At 44.9% G+C, this 17188-nt stretch overlaps 1 protein-coding gene across 2 annotated transcripts in view; it reads right to left on the bottom strand.

The window, feature by feature from the left end:
• The window catches only part of CPPED1 (calcineurin like phosphoesterase domain containing 1), a 115033-nt gene that overhangs the window by 74441 nt on the left and 23404 nt on the right, over positions 1 to 17188 (bottom strand). For both annotated transcript variants that reach the window (XM_065892652.1, XM_065892653.1), the window contains exon 2: positions 16360 to 16578. In XM_065892652.1, coding sequence (XP_065748724.1) covers positions 16360 to 16578 — 219 coding nt within the window. The remainder of the gene's footprint in view (positions 1 to 16359; positions 16579 to 17188) is intronic.

The following is a 17188-nucleotide window of genomic DNA, read 5'->3' as shown; positions in this document are numbered from 1 at the left end:
GTACGCCTATATCCCCTCCCTCTTGGACCTCCCTCCCAACCCCCACATCCCATCCATCTAGGTCGTCACAAAGCACCAAGCTGAGGTTCCTGTGCTTTACAGCAGGTTCCCACTAGCTATCTATTTTACGCATGGTAGTGTACATATGTCAATCCTAATCTCCCAATTCATCCCAGCCTCCCCTTCCCCCACCCCCCATCATGTCCACATGTCCGTTCTCTATGTAAATGACACTTAGTTTTTTGGTTTTGTTTTTTTTGCGGTACGCAGGCCTCTCACTGTTGCGGCCTCTCCCGTTGCGGAGCACAGGCTCCGGATGCGCAGGCTCAGCGGCCATGGCTCATGGGCCCAGCCGCTCCGCGGCATGTGGGATCTTCCTGGACCAGGGCACGAACCTGTGTCCCCTGCATCGGCAGGCGGACTCTCAACCACTGCGCCACCAGGGAAGCCCAATGATACTTAGTTTCAAACCCAGGTCTCCCTCCTTCCAAAAAGCTTATATGCTTTGAGCACCTGCCATGTGTCAGATACTGTGGTAGGTTCTGGGATACAAATGGATAAATGGCAGAGAACCTGTCTTCAAGAGGTTCACAAGCTGGGAGAAAATACAAGAAGCACCATAACAGTCATTACAATGATGGAGTGCTTATAAGGTGCCAGATACTGTGCAAAATGTTTCCCAGTCAGTATTTCAGTTAATCCTCCCACCTGTTCATGGATACAGCTATCACTTTGCATGTTTTACAGAGTCTGAGGCTTAGACAGTTGAGTAACTAACCCAAAGTCACAGCGTGAATTAGTCACATCTTCTGACTCCAAAACCCAGACTCTTCATGGGACGGCACATCAGACAGATGCAGAGGATGGTCTGAGCTTAAAACCACATCAGTGAAGCAGACCACCGAGTTTAAGGCAGAAAGAATCACTAAAAAACTGGTACTTCTAAGACAGGAAGTGGAGCTGAATCTCAAAAGAAGGTGTGATGATGAGGATGGCAATGACGGCAGCATAATGAAGACCGAGGGTGATGGGGGGGGGTTCAGCCACTGTTTATTCAATGCCTGTGTTGTGCCAGCCCTTGTATCAATACGTCCAACAACTCGCCTCATCTCCACAACTAGCCTCTAAAGTGGGTGCCGCTGTCAGTCTCATTTAACAGAGGAGGAGGCCAAGGTCACATGGCCTGTGCTCTTGACCAGCACCTCTGCGGACACAAGGCGAAAGGAACAAGGGAAACACACTCCACCTCTGCACGGGAGAGCTGCGAAGGCATGCTGCAGGGTGAGCTGCAGGGCTGAGGCCATTTTGTGATAAGAACACTACAAGGGTGATGAGGCTGAGTATGTGACACAGAGGAGGTGGAACAGGTGGGCAATGAATGGGACTGTTTGATGAGGGGCCACCCTGTAGAAAGCGCACAAGGAGGCAGCTGCACGAGTCCTGGCGTGAGTGTCTGGGGCTGACAGGACAGAGGGGGAGCAGGGCTATAGGGGCATTGGGCAGGACTGGGCAGGAGTTGGGTGCGGAGGGAAAGATGGCTCAAGACGGCTCAAGGGACTTCCCTAGTGGTCCAGGGGTTAAGACTCTGCACTCCCAATGCAGGGGGCCCAGGTTCGATCCCTGGTCAGAGAACTAGATCCCACACGCCATAACTAAAAGAGCCCACATGCCACAACTAAAGATCCCACATGCTGCAACAAAGACCAGGAACAGCCAAGTAAGTAAACAAATAAATAAAATTTTTTTTTAAAAAGAATGAATTCAAAAGGGTCACATCCTTATGACTGAGGGAACAATGAGAAGGAAGCTCTAAGAAGAGAGTAGGTTCGGTTTTCACATGATGACACTGAGGTGGAATGGAACACCTGGGGAGAAGCACAGAGCAGAATCTGCCCCAGGGTGGTAACTGGGCAGCACTAGAAGAAGGCGCCGTGGAAGCTTCCATCAGTCAGGTTCTTTGTTGCACACAACTGACTCTGGCTAGTCTGAATAGAGAAGCAATTTATAAAGGATATCAGGTAGCTGGGAGTCTTACAGAGAGCTGGAAAACCAGGTCTCGAGGCTAAGAAGGCAGCACCTCCAATCACATTCAAAAATGCTTCCAGGGAGAAGCGCTGGCCTGGGCACAGACGCTCCCAGGCTGCCCGCTGACACAGCTGATGGTGATGCTGGATGCGAATAATGCTGGGACCCCGGCCACTGCTGCCCCCTGAAGGTAGATGCAGCTGCCAACCCCTTCACCGGGACAGATCCTGCCCCCTCTGTGTCAACAGCTGAAGATTCAAAATCTGCTTCAGGGGGGTCTGGGTGGTTGGGACGGGGTCACAAGCCTGAGTCCTAGCTGCACGGGAGGCTGGAAAGAGCAACAGGGCACCTGGCTTCAGTCACAGCAGGTGGTTTCTGCCTCCCTCCAAGACACACACCGGAGGGAAAGTGCAGTTCAAAGTAGTGGAAGGTCAAGACGAAGGACAAATGTCCATTGCAAGTGCCTTGTTCTGTCTTTTCTAAATAACTGATGGTTAAATTTGCCTTTCACAGGTAGAAACATTTTCTATGTTTCGGAATGAACAAAGAGTTTAAGATGGCAATGCTAAGATTTGGGACCTGATGGCAACGTTCATCTTCAGAGGAGTCTGGGGGTTGCTGTAATGATATGGTCTGTTTTTCTGCTGTTGGGGGCCCAGTGGCCCCGGGGCGGCAGGCCTGGTCACTGAGAATAACAAAGCTGTCTTCTGCTCAGAAGTGTTGCGAAGCTCCCACAGCATGTGCCAGTGTTTGGAGATCCCTGGATTAGGGACTCTGGGGACTACTTTTAATTTACCGACAAGGAGAATTTTTAAATGTGCCATCTTTGAGTACCGCTGCCCTGGTCTATTAAACAAAGAGAAGCAATTCTCATGGCAGTATCGTCCTAGTAACCTAAAGCTGAAATGCTGCGGTGGCCCAGGGCTGGCAGGATGGCCTCGACGGCGACTAAGCAGCACTTGTTTCCACTCACAGAAACATGGCTTCACCCTTACTACAGGGCTGCATCTGGAATATGGAGACAGACCATCTTAGATTTTGTAGTTTTAGCTCCAAAAGCACAGCTAGGGCCGTCATCAGATTCCCCCAAGGAGGGAACACTTGTCCTCCCCCTCCAGCACCTCTCTCCCTAGTTTCATGCGGCCTTGGCCTGTTGGTGGGCAGCAGATAAGGAATTCACCCTAGGACGGCTGTAACTCCTTGAGGGTCCAGTAAAGGGTGTCTGGGCTCAGAGTTACTGAATGGACCTCAGCGCCAGCATCACCTCCCCAGCAGGCGGAGCTGGGCAAGCTGTCTGATCTGACACTTTGCTCATCTGGAAAAAGAGATAAAAGCACTATTCTTTCATCATAATACAGCTACCTTAGTGGCTCTGCACTACCACAAGCCCTACTCTTTAGAGTACACGCTCTTCCCAATTGCTGGTGGCCACTGAGTTGACCTAACGATAAGGAAGGAATCAAGGAAGACTGTTTTTTGAAGTGATTACATAAGAAATAATAGGCGGCTACAGATACTCAACTAAACTTAGTAAACTTGCTCTTTATTTCCCAAAAGTTTGGGTTTTATTTTCAGACAAAAATATTCTTAATAAAAACTGTGGGGCTTCCCTGGTGGCGCAGTGGTTGAGAGTCCGCCTGCCAATGCAGGGGACACAGGTTCGTGTCCCGGTCCAGGAAGATCCCACATGCCGCGGAGCAGCTGGGCCCGTGAGCCATGGCTGCTGAGCCTGCGCGTCCGGAGCCTGGGCTCCGCAACGGGAGAGGCCACAACAGTGAGAGGCCTGCGTACCGCAACAACAAAAAAAAAACCTGAAAAAATGAAGAGTTAAGAATCTTATAAAAAAAATAGGCTCTCAGCTATTTGAGATGGCAAACTGGGGTTTGCCTGAAGGTAGGGAGACGGCCCACTCCCCATCGCCTCCCTTCTACCTAGTGACCAGGGTAGGGATATTATTTAGTAATGGAATAAAAATATTAAAATATAGGGACTTCCCTGGCGGTCCAGTAAGATCCCACAAGCCACGGGTCACAGCCAAAAAATAAATAATAAAAATTAAAATATATTAGTTGAGGACTTCCCTGGAGGTGCAGTGGTTAAGAATCGCCTGCCAATGCAGGGGACACGGGCTGGAGCCCTGGTCCAGGAAGATTCCACATGCCACGGAGCAACTAAGCCCGTGTGCCACAACTACTGAGCCTGCACTCTAGAGCCCGCGAGCCACAACTACTGAGCCCACGTGCCACAACTACTAAAGCCCGCGCACCTAGAGCCCATGCTCCACAACAAGAGAAGCCACCGTAATGAGAAGTCGGTGCACCACAACGAAGAGTAGCCCCCGCTCGCCGCAGCTAGGGAAAGCCCGTGCGCGGCAACGAAAACCCAATGCAGCCAAAAATAAATAAATAAATAAAATATATTAGTTGACCATATATTAGGACAAAGGCCTAATTTCCACTTTCCTTAATATTAACATTTGGTTCAACAGTCTATTTCTAAGAATTCATCTCACAGAATAACAACAAAAAGTAAAAGTAGGTAAATGAAATGCAGTCTATCCCTACAATTATTCAGACATAAAAGAGGAATGAAGTACTGACACCTGCTACAACACAGATGAACCCTGAAAACATCATGCTCAATGAAAGAAGCCAGTCACAAAGGATCACATATTACATGATTCCACTTACACAAAATGTCTAGAACAGGCAAATCCATAAACACACAACGTAGATTAGTGGTTGCTAGGGCTGGGGATGAGGATGGGGTGGAGGGATATGGAGAGGAGTGGTTAATAGTATGAAACAAGGCTTCTTTTGGGGTTGATGAAAATGTTCTGAAATTGATGGTGGTGCTGTCCGCACAATGCTGCCACTGAATTACACATCTTAAATGGGTGAATTACATGATATGGGAATTAGATCTCAATAAAGCTTTTATTAAAAACAAAAACAAAACCTAACTAGTGGAAGTAATTGTAGTTACTGGACGGTATTAAACGCCAGACAGTGTTCTGAGCACTTTAAGCTTTATGAGAAGCCTACCAAGTAGTATCATCATTATCTGCATTTTACAGATAAGGAAACTCAGCTACTGAGAGATAAGGTAAATTGCCCAAGGTCACCCAGTTAGTAAACAAGGGACCCAGGATGTGAATCTGAGCGAGCTGACTTCAGAGCCACATCCTTAACAGCTGCTCGTGCACACAGAGGTGCACTGGTCACCGCAGAACACAGGGCACAACATAAATTGCCCCCAGTCGGGGGCAGTTCAAACACAGGCTGGTATCTTGTCCACTGAAAAGAGTGACGCACGTCTACACCTCCTGCTATAGAAAGACAACAGAAATGACACAAACAGATGCTGTGTCTTTTTTTCTTCCATTTGTACTTTTTACAAAACACTCTACATGCAAGTGTACATAAGCTTGACAATTTTCTGCCATTTTTCATGAAAAATTAATAACCATGGGTTTCCTCTAAGAAGTACGTCAGTGGTGGCTGGAACGCTTTTATTTTCCTGAATACCTTTTAGTACTGTTTGATTTGATTTGATTTTTTGAACGATGAGCAGGGCAGAGGCTACGTAATATTACTCCGGTTTCAAGGCAGCCTTCGCTAACCCACCGATCAGGGCTGCATCCTGCATCTGCTCACAGCACCACGCACCACGCCTGGAATCACTCACTAAGGCTACTGCTTTATTTCATTTATAGAGATTCTTGCTTCCCTCCTCTCTCCCTAACTGGAAGCTTCCTGAGGACAGGCACTGGGCTTGTTTCTTGCTAAGCAGTGTCAGGCACATAAGCAGACCCTCCACATTTATTTGCTATTATTGATCAGACAAACAAATGAGTAAATGAATTAGGGTCGAATTACCTAACTCCAACTGCCAATAGTCAAGGGCACGAGCAATGATGGAACAGGTGGACATCTGGCTGGAAAACACTAGGGCTAGGGACACAGTGGCACAGCAGCCTTGAGTGGAACTTAAGAAAATGATTTACTCCTTCAATTAAAAACATTTACTTTCATCTAGTCCCACAGAATTTATGGAGCCATATCCTTTCCATCTCAAATCCTTTCCATTATCTTTTCCTAATTAATTGAGGTATGTAAATTCATTTGATCTAAATCTTTGCAAGCATAAATGTTACTCACGTGGTGATTCGGCAGCACATAGCTAGCAGATCAAGTTTAATCTGGTTCTACTGGTTTTAAAATTATACATGATATTAAACAAGATTCATTTAACTTTGCATCTAACAGCTACAACTGATTACACTGGCTGCTCCCAGACATTTATAGCAAATCACTGTTGAATCTGTACCGTGAACCAACTTAGGATACAATTAATAAAATAAACTGTTTGACATTATAGGAGCTTTTGGTATGATATAAAATTTACTTTAATATTTTTTGGGAAAAAAAAAGATTAAGGAAAGTATATTATCCAAGTGAAATTTCTAAAGCTGCCACCTTACAGATCAATACAAAACCTCTTCACAACAGTATTTATGGATTATGACAGCAGTATTTCACCCAAATAATACATAAAGAAAGGAATGGTACATTTTTTATACAACCCAAATAACATATATTGAAAAGAATCTACCATGGTTTTCCAATAAAGTATTTAGGAACTGAAGGGAGTGATACAGAATTCCAGACATGCAGGTGAGTGTCTAAATTATGGACGTTACAAAATAGGCATCCTCAGCAGTTTTGGCCCGAAATGTGCTCCCTTTTCTAACCTCTCATTATTTTTTTCATTTCACATTCTGATCACTTGACCAATTAACTGGTAATTGAACTCCTTTGGGATCCTGCTTCTTTTTCCTATTTCATTTAGTTGCAGATAATAGGCCCATTAAGGAAGTGAAATGTCCCAATTCCAGAAAATGAGTATTCAGAGCAAAAACAATGAAAGGAAAGATGTAACTATTCCAATCAGCTAAGCACAAGCTAGAAAGACGTTGGTTTTGTCTACACTGTATTGGTTTGCCAGGGACTCTGCAAGCTTCTGTAGCATCCCTCTGCCGCCTCCAGGAAACCCCCCAGGATGTGGGGGAGGGTGGAAGTGAGCTCCCTAGCTGTTCTGCTCAGTGGCCTGTGCCACTCAGAGGGCTGGCCGGGGTCGCGGAGCAGACTGCCACAGGTTCTTTGCCTAATGGCCTCTACAATCATGGTCTGCTACAAAGCGAAGAAACGGAGATCCAACCTGAGAGAGGTAGTCAGTCCCTAGAAGAGGGATGGAAATGCCAATATGACAGCTGTTAGGCTTAGAGAATAATGAGCCAGGAAACAGAGGGCTCTAGGAGAAATTTCTTCAAGACGCTGAAACTGATAGAATGCCTAATAGTTTTAAATGTACTGACATGAGGGACTTCTCTGGTGGCGCAGTGGTTAACAATCCGCCTACCAATGCAGGGGGCAGGCGTTCGAGCCCTGGTCTGGGAAGATCGCACATGCCGTGGAGCAGCTAAGCCTGTGCACCACAACTACTGAGCCTGGCTCTAGAGCCCATGAGCCACAACTACTGAGCCCATGTGCCTAGAGCCCATGCTCCCCAACAATAGAAGCTACCGCAATGAGAAGCCCGCGCACCGCAACGAAGAGTAGCCCCGGCTCGCCACTAGAGAAAGCCCGCGCGCAGCAATGAAGACCCAACACAGCCAAAAATGAATAAAGTAAATAAATTTACAAAAGACAACTGTTAACTAGCTCCTGTTACTCAGCTCATTTCTTTTCAGGGAATAATCAGAGGTCCACATTTTCCTAGCTACAATTAAGAAGCGTTTTAGCCTTTAATTCAAGGTAGAGTTTCTGCCATTGAGTTTATACTGTGGGCAATTATAATATCCATACACTAACTATGAAGAGAAAGCTCTGACTAGTCAAACAAGAGTATATCCACATGTGCACATGGATAAGGGCTCTTAACCTGGAGTCCACGGGGATCTGTGAACCTAGATGGGGAAAAAGCCTACATTTTCACTGACCTATAACTGACATTTAGCATTTCCCTCTACTATGAAGTTAGGCAGAAAGCCACACAGGTATTCACGCTCCTGTGATTCTGTCCACCAACAGAAATCATGAGGATTTTTCGTATTCCATTACAGTTGTTGCAATACCTCACAACGTTGCTTAAGCTCAAGCACCACTTTGAAAATACACTAGTTATTAGCCTTGCTGTTAGACTGTATTAGATAACAACAGATCAACAAAGAGGCATGCATTTTACTCTATCAAATAAATTTTAAAATATTTTGATGACTATATTTCAATATAATTGGTTTCTGAGAAACCCCATGCATTTTATCTTATGCATTTAGAAACATTATTATGAGAGGTGGTCCAGAGGCTTCAGCAAGCTGCCACAGGGGTCTGGGCACAGAACAGGCTGAGATGCCCAGCAGCGGGCACAGGGCCTCTGCCATGAGGCCACGTGGCAGATGCTGGCGGGGGCAGGAGGGCGATCACCGCTCCCAGCAGTGCTGCTTCAGACCACACACATCAGAAACAGTGGCATGGACATATATACACTACCAAATGTAAAACAGATAGCTAGTGGGAAGCAGCCACATAGCACAGGGAGATCAGTTCGGTGCTTTGTGACCACCTAGAGGGGTGGGATAGGGAGGGTGGGAGGGACGGAGACGCAAGAGGGAAGAGATATGGGGATATATGTATATGTATAACTGATTCACTTTGTTATAAAGCAGAAACTAACACACCATTGTAAAGCAAGTATACTCCAATAAAGATGTTAAAAAAAAAAGTCACAAGAAAAATTTGTAACTATGTATTGTGACAGATGGTAACTAGACTTACTGTGATCCTTTCACAGTATATACAAATATTGAATCACTATGTTATACACCTGAAACTAATATAATGTTGTATGTCAACTGTATCTCAATAAAAAATCCTCTCTCCATGAACAAGAACAAAAAAGAAATAACTCTGCAAGTAATGCTCAGAGTTCCCTAATTAGTAATATCAGGTAAATTAGTTCAAACCACTTTCAATCAGCCCCAGCAGAAGGGAGGCATTGATTGTTCCTGATCGCCTGGATGCTTCAACAGCACTTATAATGCATGCGAAGGAGCCCGGGAGCCCGGGGCTGGCTGATTGCTCCGGGTCACCACGGCTCAACATTCAGCCCGCACACAACCGGCTGGAAGAGCTGAAGACAGCAGCCCGGCCCAGTCCAGGGCCTGGTGATATTTCAACCAAGGCGGGTCACTTTCTTGCACCCACAGAACCCCCCTTTAATGTTTCTGTATGTTAAGCTGTGTGGTAAATTGCCTTTAAATCATGGCATTTCTTGGAGCCTGGAATATGCACTTAAAAATAACAATGCAAGGCTAATTATACAGCCAAGGAATTGAACATGAGTTAACTGAGCTTCTTTTAAAAACAACAACAACAACAGGAACAAATCCTGTTAATAGGGACAAAAGGGTTTCCGTTCAGTGGAAACTTTCTGAGTACCTAGGGTGTGGTGGGCAGTGCAGGCAGAGATGCTGCTGCACAGAAGAGATGGTACAGAAGGAAAGTGCAGCCAGTTCCTGAGAGGGGTCCTCCTGGGAACTGCAGAGCGAACTGCCTGGTGTTCACTCCCTCCAAGTGCTAGAGCAGGTCCCGAACCAGCCAACCCATTTTGACTTCAAGCCTAAAGAAAAGCTGACCTGAGTACACAAGAAGAACCTCTGCTAGCGGCACTGTTTAGATTATCACTCCTAGTGATGGTGAGGAGAGAGGACTAATCAATTAGGAGATTCCAACCCACGGAACTCACCGCAGTTATTAAAAGCCTGACATAAACCTCCGTGTATCAGCGTAAAAGCGTTTTCCAGATGGATGCAAGGGGAAAAAGCGAGGCACAGAACAGTGTGCACAGAATGATGACATTTATGTAAGACCCGGCTGCTCACCAACACACATACTTTTAACTATGGTGACCCCAAGGGATGGACCTGGTTGGGGGTTACAGTTTATTCTAGATACAGATTTAAAATCTTTACAAAGAGAACGTATTCACATATTACTCGTATAATTTAAAAATCTAATAACAAAACAGATCCATAGCTACACGAGTTTGAATCCTACAAAAGATAAGAATGAGAAAAAATAATACTTTCATGTTTCCATGCGTCCCTATTCCTTATTTACAGGTCAAGCACAGGTTTTGATCTGTTCTATTCACTTACGCAGCACGGGCATCTGGAACAGTGCCTGGCTCAGAGTAAGCACTCCACAGAGATTTGTTAAATAAATGAATTGATTACTCATCTAATCCAGAAATTTGTACTGGGGGCCCACCACGTGCCAGCTACTTGCTAAGGACCCCGGGAAACACACAGTGATTCACTTGACCTGCATTCATTCACACCGTTCACATGCCCACAGTGTCGGGCGCTGGATGTAAATACACACCAACACAGGTACACACACTCGCTGCCCTTTAGGAACTTAGAATTCAGCTTGGGGGAAGGTGAATCATAGAGGCTGGAGGGCAGACATAAGGCCTTTTCCTGGCCACAGCCTTAATCCTGGCTTTGGTTTTCAAAAGTGTGCCTCTGAGGCTTTGCTTATCATAGTCTGTCTTGTACCAGAATTACATTCACATGTTTGTGCCTGCCCAGCTGGGGAAAAATAAACACCAACCTTCCTGGATTGTGTGAACACAGAAGGACAAATGGCTTATTCTCTGCCTGAAGCCCACCGTACCAAAGCATTCCACCTTGCTTTATTTCCCAATTCTACCCACTCATCATAGAATTAGAAATCTAAGTGGGGAAGGAGCCTTGATGGCCATTTAGCCAGGGCTACTCTTATCTGGACCTTGGCCTAGCCCTTCACATCTAATTTAAGGTGAGGGGCTACCAAACTAGATGAAATAGAACCTTTCAGGTCTCGCTTGGGTCTTGCAGGAAAACCACAATTCAGCCATTCTGCTTTACATTCCCAGAGCGTCCCCCATCCTAAACACCATGCCACTAACCCCCTTAATCTCCAGCCTTTTGCGGCCATATCTGCAGAAGCCCAGTCCTTCTCTACCCTGAAGTGAAGATTTTTCCACCTAAGTGGATTGCTACTTATCTGTAGCAAACATCACCTTTGTGTACATACCCTCTCTTTCAATTTGTCAGAATGATTTCTGAACGCAACTCCATTTTCATATTCAGTCACTTTGGTCCCAACAGGAATGGTCCCCAAAATTCAAATATAAGATGCCTGGGAACATTTTTAACTTTGAAACTAAAATGTGGCCACTGTGCAATGGGCGTACACAAGTGAGCTTGGGGGTGTGACATTAAGTGGGAAGGAAGGAAGAGCCTTCTGCTTCTAGTGATGAAAGGTTTCTTCATCTATAAATTCCAAATCATCAACACTGCAGATTCATGTGTTCTTATCCAAAATGCTTTGGGCCAGATCTGGTTTGAAATCTGGAGTTTCTCAAACTTAAAAATAGCAATACCAGGGGGCTTCCCTGGTGGCGCAGTGGTTGAGAGTCTGCCTGCCAATGCAGGGGACACGGGTTCGAGCCCTGGTCTGGGAGGATCCCACATGCCGCGGAGCAACTGGGCCCGTGAGCCACAATTACTGAGCCTGCGCGTCTGGAGCCTACGCTCAGCAACAAGAGAGGCCGTGATAGTGAGAGGCCCGCGCACTGCGATGAAGAGTGGCCCCCACTTGCCACAACTAGAGAAAGCCCTCACACAGAAACGAAGACCCAACACAGCAACATGTAAAAATAAATAAAAAAACACTATTAAAAAAAAATAGCAATACCAGGCAGAGGGCACATATTAAATAATGCCTCCAGCTGGGTCTCAGGCACCACCCCATCATGGAACACAGTAATATTTCACTAGCAAAATATATGAATGTCCTAAGTAGGATAAATAGAGACTATAAATAGCTTCACGTCAGTTCAGGTCAGTTTTGCTGCCAACTGAGTTAGTTCCAAACTTAAGCAAAAAACGCTTAGTGTTCAGAGCTTTGTGAACTTTGGAATGGCAGATAAGGGATCATGCACACAGACAGGACCCGAAGAACCAGTGCTAGCCCTCCTGACCTTTCTGCATAAAGATACTTTTAAAGCATATAGGTGTGGCTGCTTTCCTGAATATTTCTGTCAGGTTCTGTTTGGGAAGCCCTGCATAGCAGAGGTCATTCGGCTTTAGTTATTCAAACTGTTGTTTAGAAAGCAAAATAAAAACCTACAAACTTAAGGCATTTCCCTTTGAAGCTGAGCACCATTATCTTTAAGAGCTAAAGTGAATTTTCACAAACGACTCGCACACACACAAAATGGTACATAGTACACAGAGAAGCCAAACACCCAGGCACTGTGCAAATCAGTCTATTAAGTGCTTCTCAGACTTAATTGTCCATAAGATTCACCTTCGGATCTTGTTGAGATGCTGATTATGTCTCATTAGGTCTGGGTGGGGCAGAAATCCTACATTTCAAACAAGCTCCTGGATACAGCTCTGAGGACCAGCCTTTGAGTAGCAAGGCTGCAGCAGAAGTGCATTAAGTTTGGAAACAGACGGACCTGAGTAAGATCCTGACTCCACCACTTTACAAGCTAAGTGACCCTGGGAAAATGGAAATAACACTTTTTCAAGCCCATAATGAGTGAGCTAGCAGCACAGTTCCTGGCACATAACAGACCCCGAATTCATCCTTTGCCAATCTGTGGTTGGCTGAATAATGGTCCCCCAAAGATGTCCACATCCCAGTCCCCCAAATCTATGAATATGTTACCTTACAAGGCAAAAGGGAATTTGCAGATGCGATAAAGTTAAGGATTTTGAGATGAAGAGATTATCCTGGGCTATCTGAACAGGCCAACATGATCACAAGGGTGTTGATAAGAGGGAAGCAGGAGGATAGGAGTAGGAGAATATGAGAGGGTGAATCAAAGGTCAGTGAGGCGAGAAGATGCTGTGTTGCTGGCTTTGAAGACAGAGGAAGGGGCCTTGACCCAGGACATGTGTGCAGCCTCTAGAAGCTGGAACCTCCCAGAAAAGATGCAGCCCTGCACACCCATTTTATACTCTGTCCTCCAGAACTATAAGAGAATAAATGTGTTGTTTTAGACCACTAAGTCTACAGTAATTGTTTACAGCAGCCACAGGAAACTAATACACCACCTACTGAAATAATGCTAACGCAGGCTTGCCTCACTTTACATAACAGAGGACTTCCTGGGGCATTGAATCAACTGAAACATCATGTAACAGCTGCCCCAGTGGAGGTCAGTAAACAAAGAACTCTTCAAGGAGACTTTGTATCAAGGGAAGAATTCCTCCCGCTTTATCTGTTTTGTTTGGTTATAGCCCTTGCTACCAAACAGGGACAGACACACCAACCCATTCCAAAGGCTAAAGGGACTCTCCTGCTCTCTAACTGTATCATCACATTCCAGCTTCTCATGTAATTGTCGAAACCTAATAAGGCTCCTGGGGACAGCATCAGTGGGTCGATGCCTCAACATCAGGAGGACTGAAGAAAGTCATCCTGGGCTCAAGAGTGAAGGATTGAAAATCAATGGTCTCAATATTTGTACAAGTCTTCATTTGCTACTTATAATGTGGTTTATCCCACAGAGACGCTTTATAAAATAAGAAAATACCAAGATAACCCAAAAGACGCCTGCAGAATGAAAACTGCATATGTTTCAAAACTAAATGGGCCTTGTCCTGCATTTCTTAGGCTTTTTCCTGCAGGCCTTGGCACCAATGGCACCCCTTAACCATCCTGGGTTTTACACTTCCCTTACCAGACTCTAAGCTCCGTGGAAGGGCTGGTCACTCATTTCTAACTATCGTATCCACAGCGTCTGTAACTGACACTTAGTTTGCACACAATAAATGTTTGTAGATGAACGAATATTATGATGGATATTTATACTAGAAAAGCATATTCAGACTTTCATTAACAAAAGCATTACTTGTAAAGTTCTTTTTCTCCAATTTGAACTTAAAACTGCTTGGCCCAAGATATTATTTATTTATGGTGGAATTAAAAGTATGCTCTCCGATTTTATCTGCCTATTAATATATGCATTTGATAGTTAACAATGTGCTAAGAAGTCAAAGCAAACAATTACTTTTCTAATGTCTGCCCTGCGTGTGAGCTACATGAGGGGGCAGCCACCAACTGCATATTAAAAAATGCAATTAAGTGCAAAAAAAAGGTAACTAGATTCAAAATGTTTTGTTTAAACCTCAGACCACAATATTCAAAACAGTTACAATCCTTTCACTGGGTCAGTGAGAATCCCACAAAACAGTCCAAATCTTCAGAATTCTGTTCGGGTCACAATGAATATAAAACAAGTTCTCAAAAGTTTGTTAGTTCACATTTTCGAGGTCTTCTGACCAACTGGTAGGGTTGATCATAAAAACTCTATCTTTTAATTGACTTATGTTCAGTACACTTTATTTAAGAAGCAGTGTAATCACACGGAATGCTTTTATTTTAAACCTTATTTTGAAATATGACTGAATACATTAACATAATCCAGAACAAGTCAGTAAACATCTACAAGAACATGTTATATAATTCTAGTGAGTCTCATAATATTCTATTTTCAAAGGAAAAAAAAAAAAAAAAAAAACACTTGACAGAAAAGCAGTAAATTTGGAATCTGAGGGTTCTCCCTGCTGGCCATACTCCCTAGACTTCAAGGAGAGCCATTCTGAGCAGCCCCTTCTCCATCCTCACACGTTCACTCTGGGATTGTTCTAGATAGGTAGGTTACCAGACAAGTGAGTCCTGGAGGGGAGGAATTAATGTACCCAGGCTTCCTGCAGAGTGCCTTGGCTTCTAAAGACATTAGAAATCATAGCAGGACTCAAGAGTCTTGGTTTACAAGGTAACGTTAGCCAAAAACAAACACCCATAGCAACTAGAGTGTTTTCTGCAATGGTCTTTGGGTCATCTCTGTCCACTAAGCAGAGACTAAGACACAGACAAGAGTGGTCTTGGGTGCCTGCTCTGCCTCCCAGATGGGCAGGGGCGGTTTCCACTTTCTTATACTTGCTCACTGGGCTTTATCTTTGCCTGGGAGAGAAGGATATCAAAGGAAAGGGGAATAAATAAAGGAAGCGAGTTCTAAAAAGGACCTGTTATGTTCCCGTTCCTACTATCTCACTTTTCTTCAGGGGAACCATCCTGTTCTTCTGACCACTTGGCTGCAGGGGAGCTGACCCCACACCCCGGCTTCATGGGGCTATGTGAGCTGGATGGGTGCTGGTCTGTAACTCTGATTGGACCACTAAGAATAAGGCACTTTCAGGGGCTTCCCTGGTGGCGCAGTGGTTAAGAATCCGCCTGCCAATGCAGGAGACACGGGTTCGAGCCCTGGTCTGGGAAGATCCCACATGCCACGGAACAACTAAGCCCGTGGGCCACAGCTACTGAGCCTACACTCTAGAGCCCGCGAGCCACTACTACTGAGCCTGTGTGCCACAACTACTGAAGCCCGCGTGCCTGGAGCCCATGCTGCGCAACAAGAGAAGCCACCACAATGAGAAGCCTGCACACCGCAATGAAGAGTAGCCCCCACTTGCCACAACTAGAGAAAGCCCGTGCACTGCAACAAAGACCCAATGCAGCCAAAAATTAATTAATTATTTTTTTTAAAAAAAGAATAAGGCACTTTATTTCTGTTGTGGTTTCAGTAAGAAGGACATAAACCTAAAGCTCCCAGGAGCCACTACCTGGAAAGAGCCTGCATGAGAATAAATTCAACCCAGAGGAAAGCAAGGCTGAGCAAGGAAGAGACCAAGCCCTGGCAGCAACCTCTGAGCCCCTGGATCCGGCCATACCCAAAGCCCAAATCTGCCCTTGGACTTTACAGTCCCATAGGGTAACACAAACTTTAAAAAAAAAATTAATCTAGTTCAAGTTAGATTGTCATTTGAAACTGAAAAAGCACTAACAAATACAGGAGAAATAAAAGCACAAGAAGAAGGGAAACGAAAGGAGAAGATTACGTTTATGGATATGGGATCTGACAGTAGTTCAAGTTTGCCCCCTGGAAATGAAGAAAGGTGACACATAGGAAACTGTTCCATTTTTCATAGTAAGCTCAGACCATAAGAACTGTAGCTCTGCCTAATTACTGTGATTAATCTTGCCAAATTCTAAAAATAAAATGAGCGTGTATTTTCTGATGTTTGATGATACTGCAACCGTCGTGAAGAGAAAGAATGAGCCGTTACTGAATAGAGTCGTCTTTTAAGACAAATGATTTTTTTCTGGCTGTGGGGAGAAGACAAGGTCACAGTGACGACCCCAGTCTTACCGGGCATGGCATGGACGAGGTCCCCGCACAGAACAAAGAACTTGGGCTTGGGGCTCAGCTTGCTGATAGCCTGGACGGCCTGCTCAGTCAGACGGATCTCCTGCTTCCACTCGTCGCCACCGCTGTCACAGTCCCCAGTGGACCAGGCCTTCATCAGTCCGAACTGTGGGTCTGCACCTTGGATGAAGTAGAACGGGCCTTTCCATTCTCTTTCCTTTTCTTTAATTAAAAAAAAAAAAAAAATGAATGAAAGGAAGGAAGGAAGAAATATTATAAAATCTGTCAGGGAAAGCACCCAGGTTACCCTGCGAGTGGATACAATATTTTTCTTAAATTAAGTAGGTCATTTTAATAAGCTGCTGTTCAAACACCATTTTCCTGTCATCAGCCAGAGGATTTTGATTTATACTAATTATGCCTGGACCTGGTGATTCCCAAAGGCCAGGGAAAAACCACATGGGCCGTTAACAGCTATGCAACCAAGCTGTCTGTTTAAAAGTCAGATGGCCAAAATGGAGCACAGAGGCACCACGGCACGCTATATAGAGGATATTAATGTTCAATAGTTTTTTAATTAGAATTAAAAATACCCCAAATTGAAAGCTGCCAGAAGTATTATGTTTAAACGACGAGGTGAAGTGCTTTCAAATCGTTTACGCCAGGCTTAATGGCACAATTTACACTGTTTCAGGGGATGTGACAGAAAAACTTGGAGCTCAGAAGCTCCGGCTATCTGGTGGGAAAGGCGGGGCCAGAAAGGAAATCTTAATATGGAAAAAAAAAATGATGCTAACATTTCCAAGGCAGCATGATGTGGGCATAGGTGAGG

The sequence above is a fragment of the Phocoena phocoena genome, chromosome 15 (genome assembly GCF_963924675.1).
Source record: "Phocoena phocoena chromosome 15, mPhoPho1.1, whole genome shotgun sequence".
NCBI classification, from domain to species: Eukaryota; Metazoa; Chordata; class Mammalia; order Artiodactyla; family Phocoenidae; genus Phocoena; species Phocoena phocoena.
This window is presented reverse-complemented; position numbering and strand designations above follow the sequence as displayed.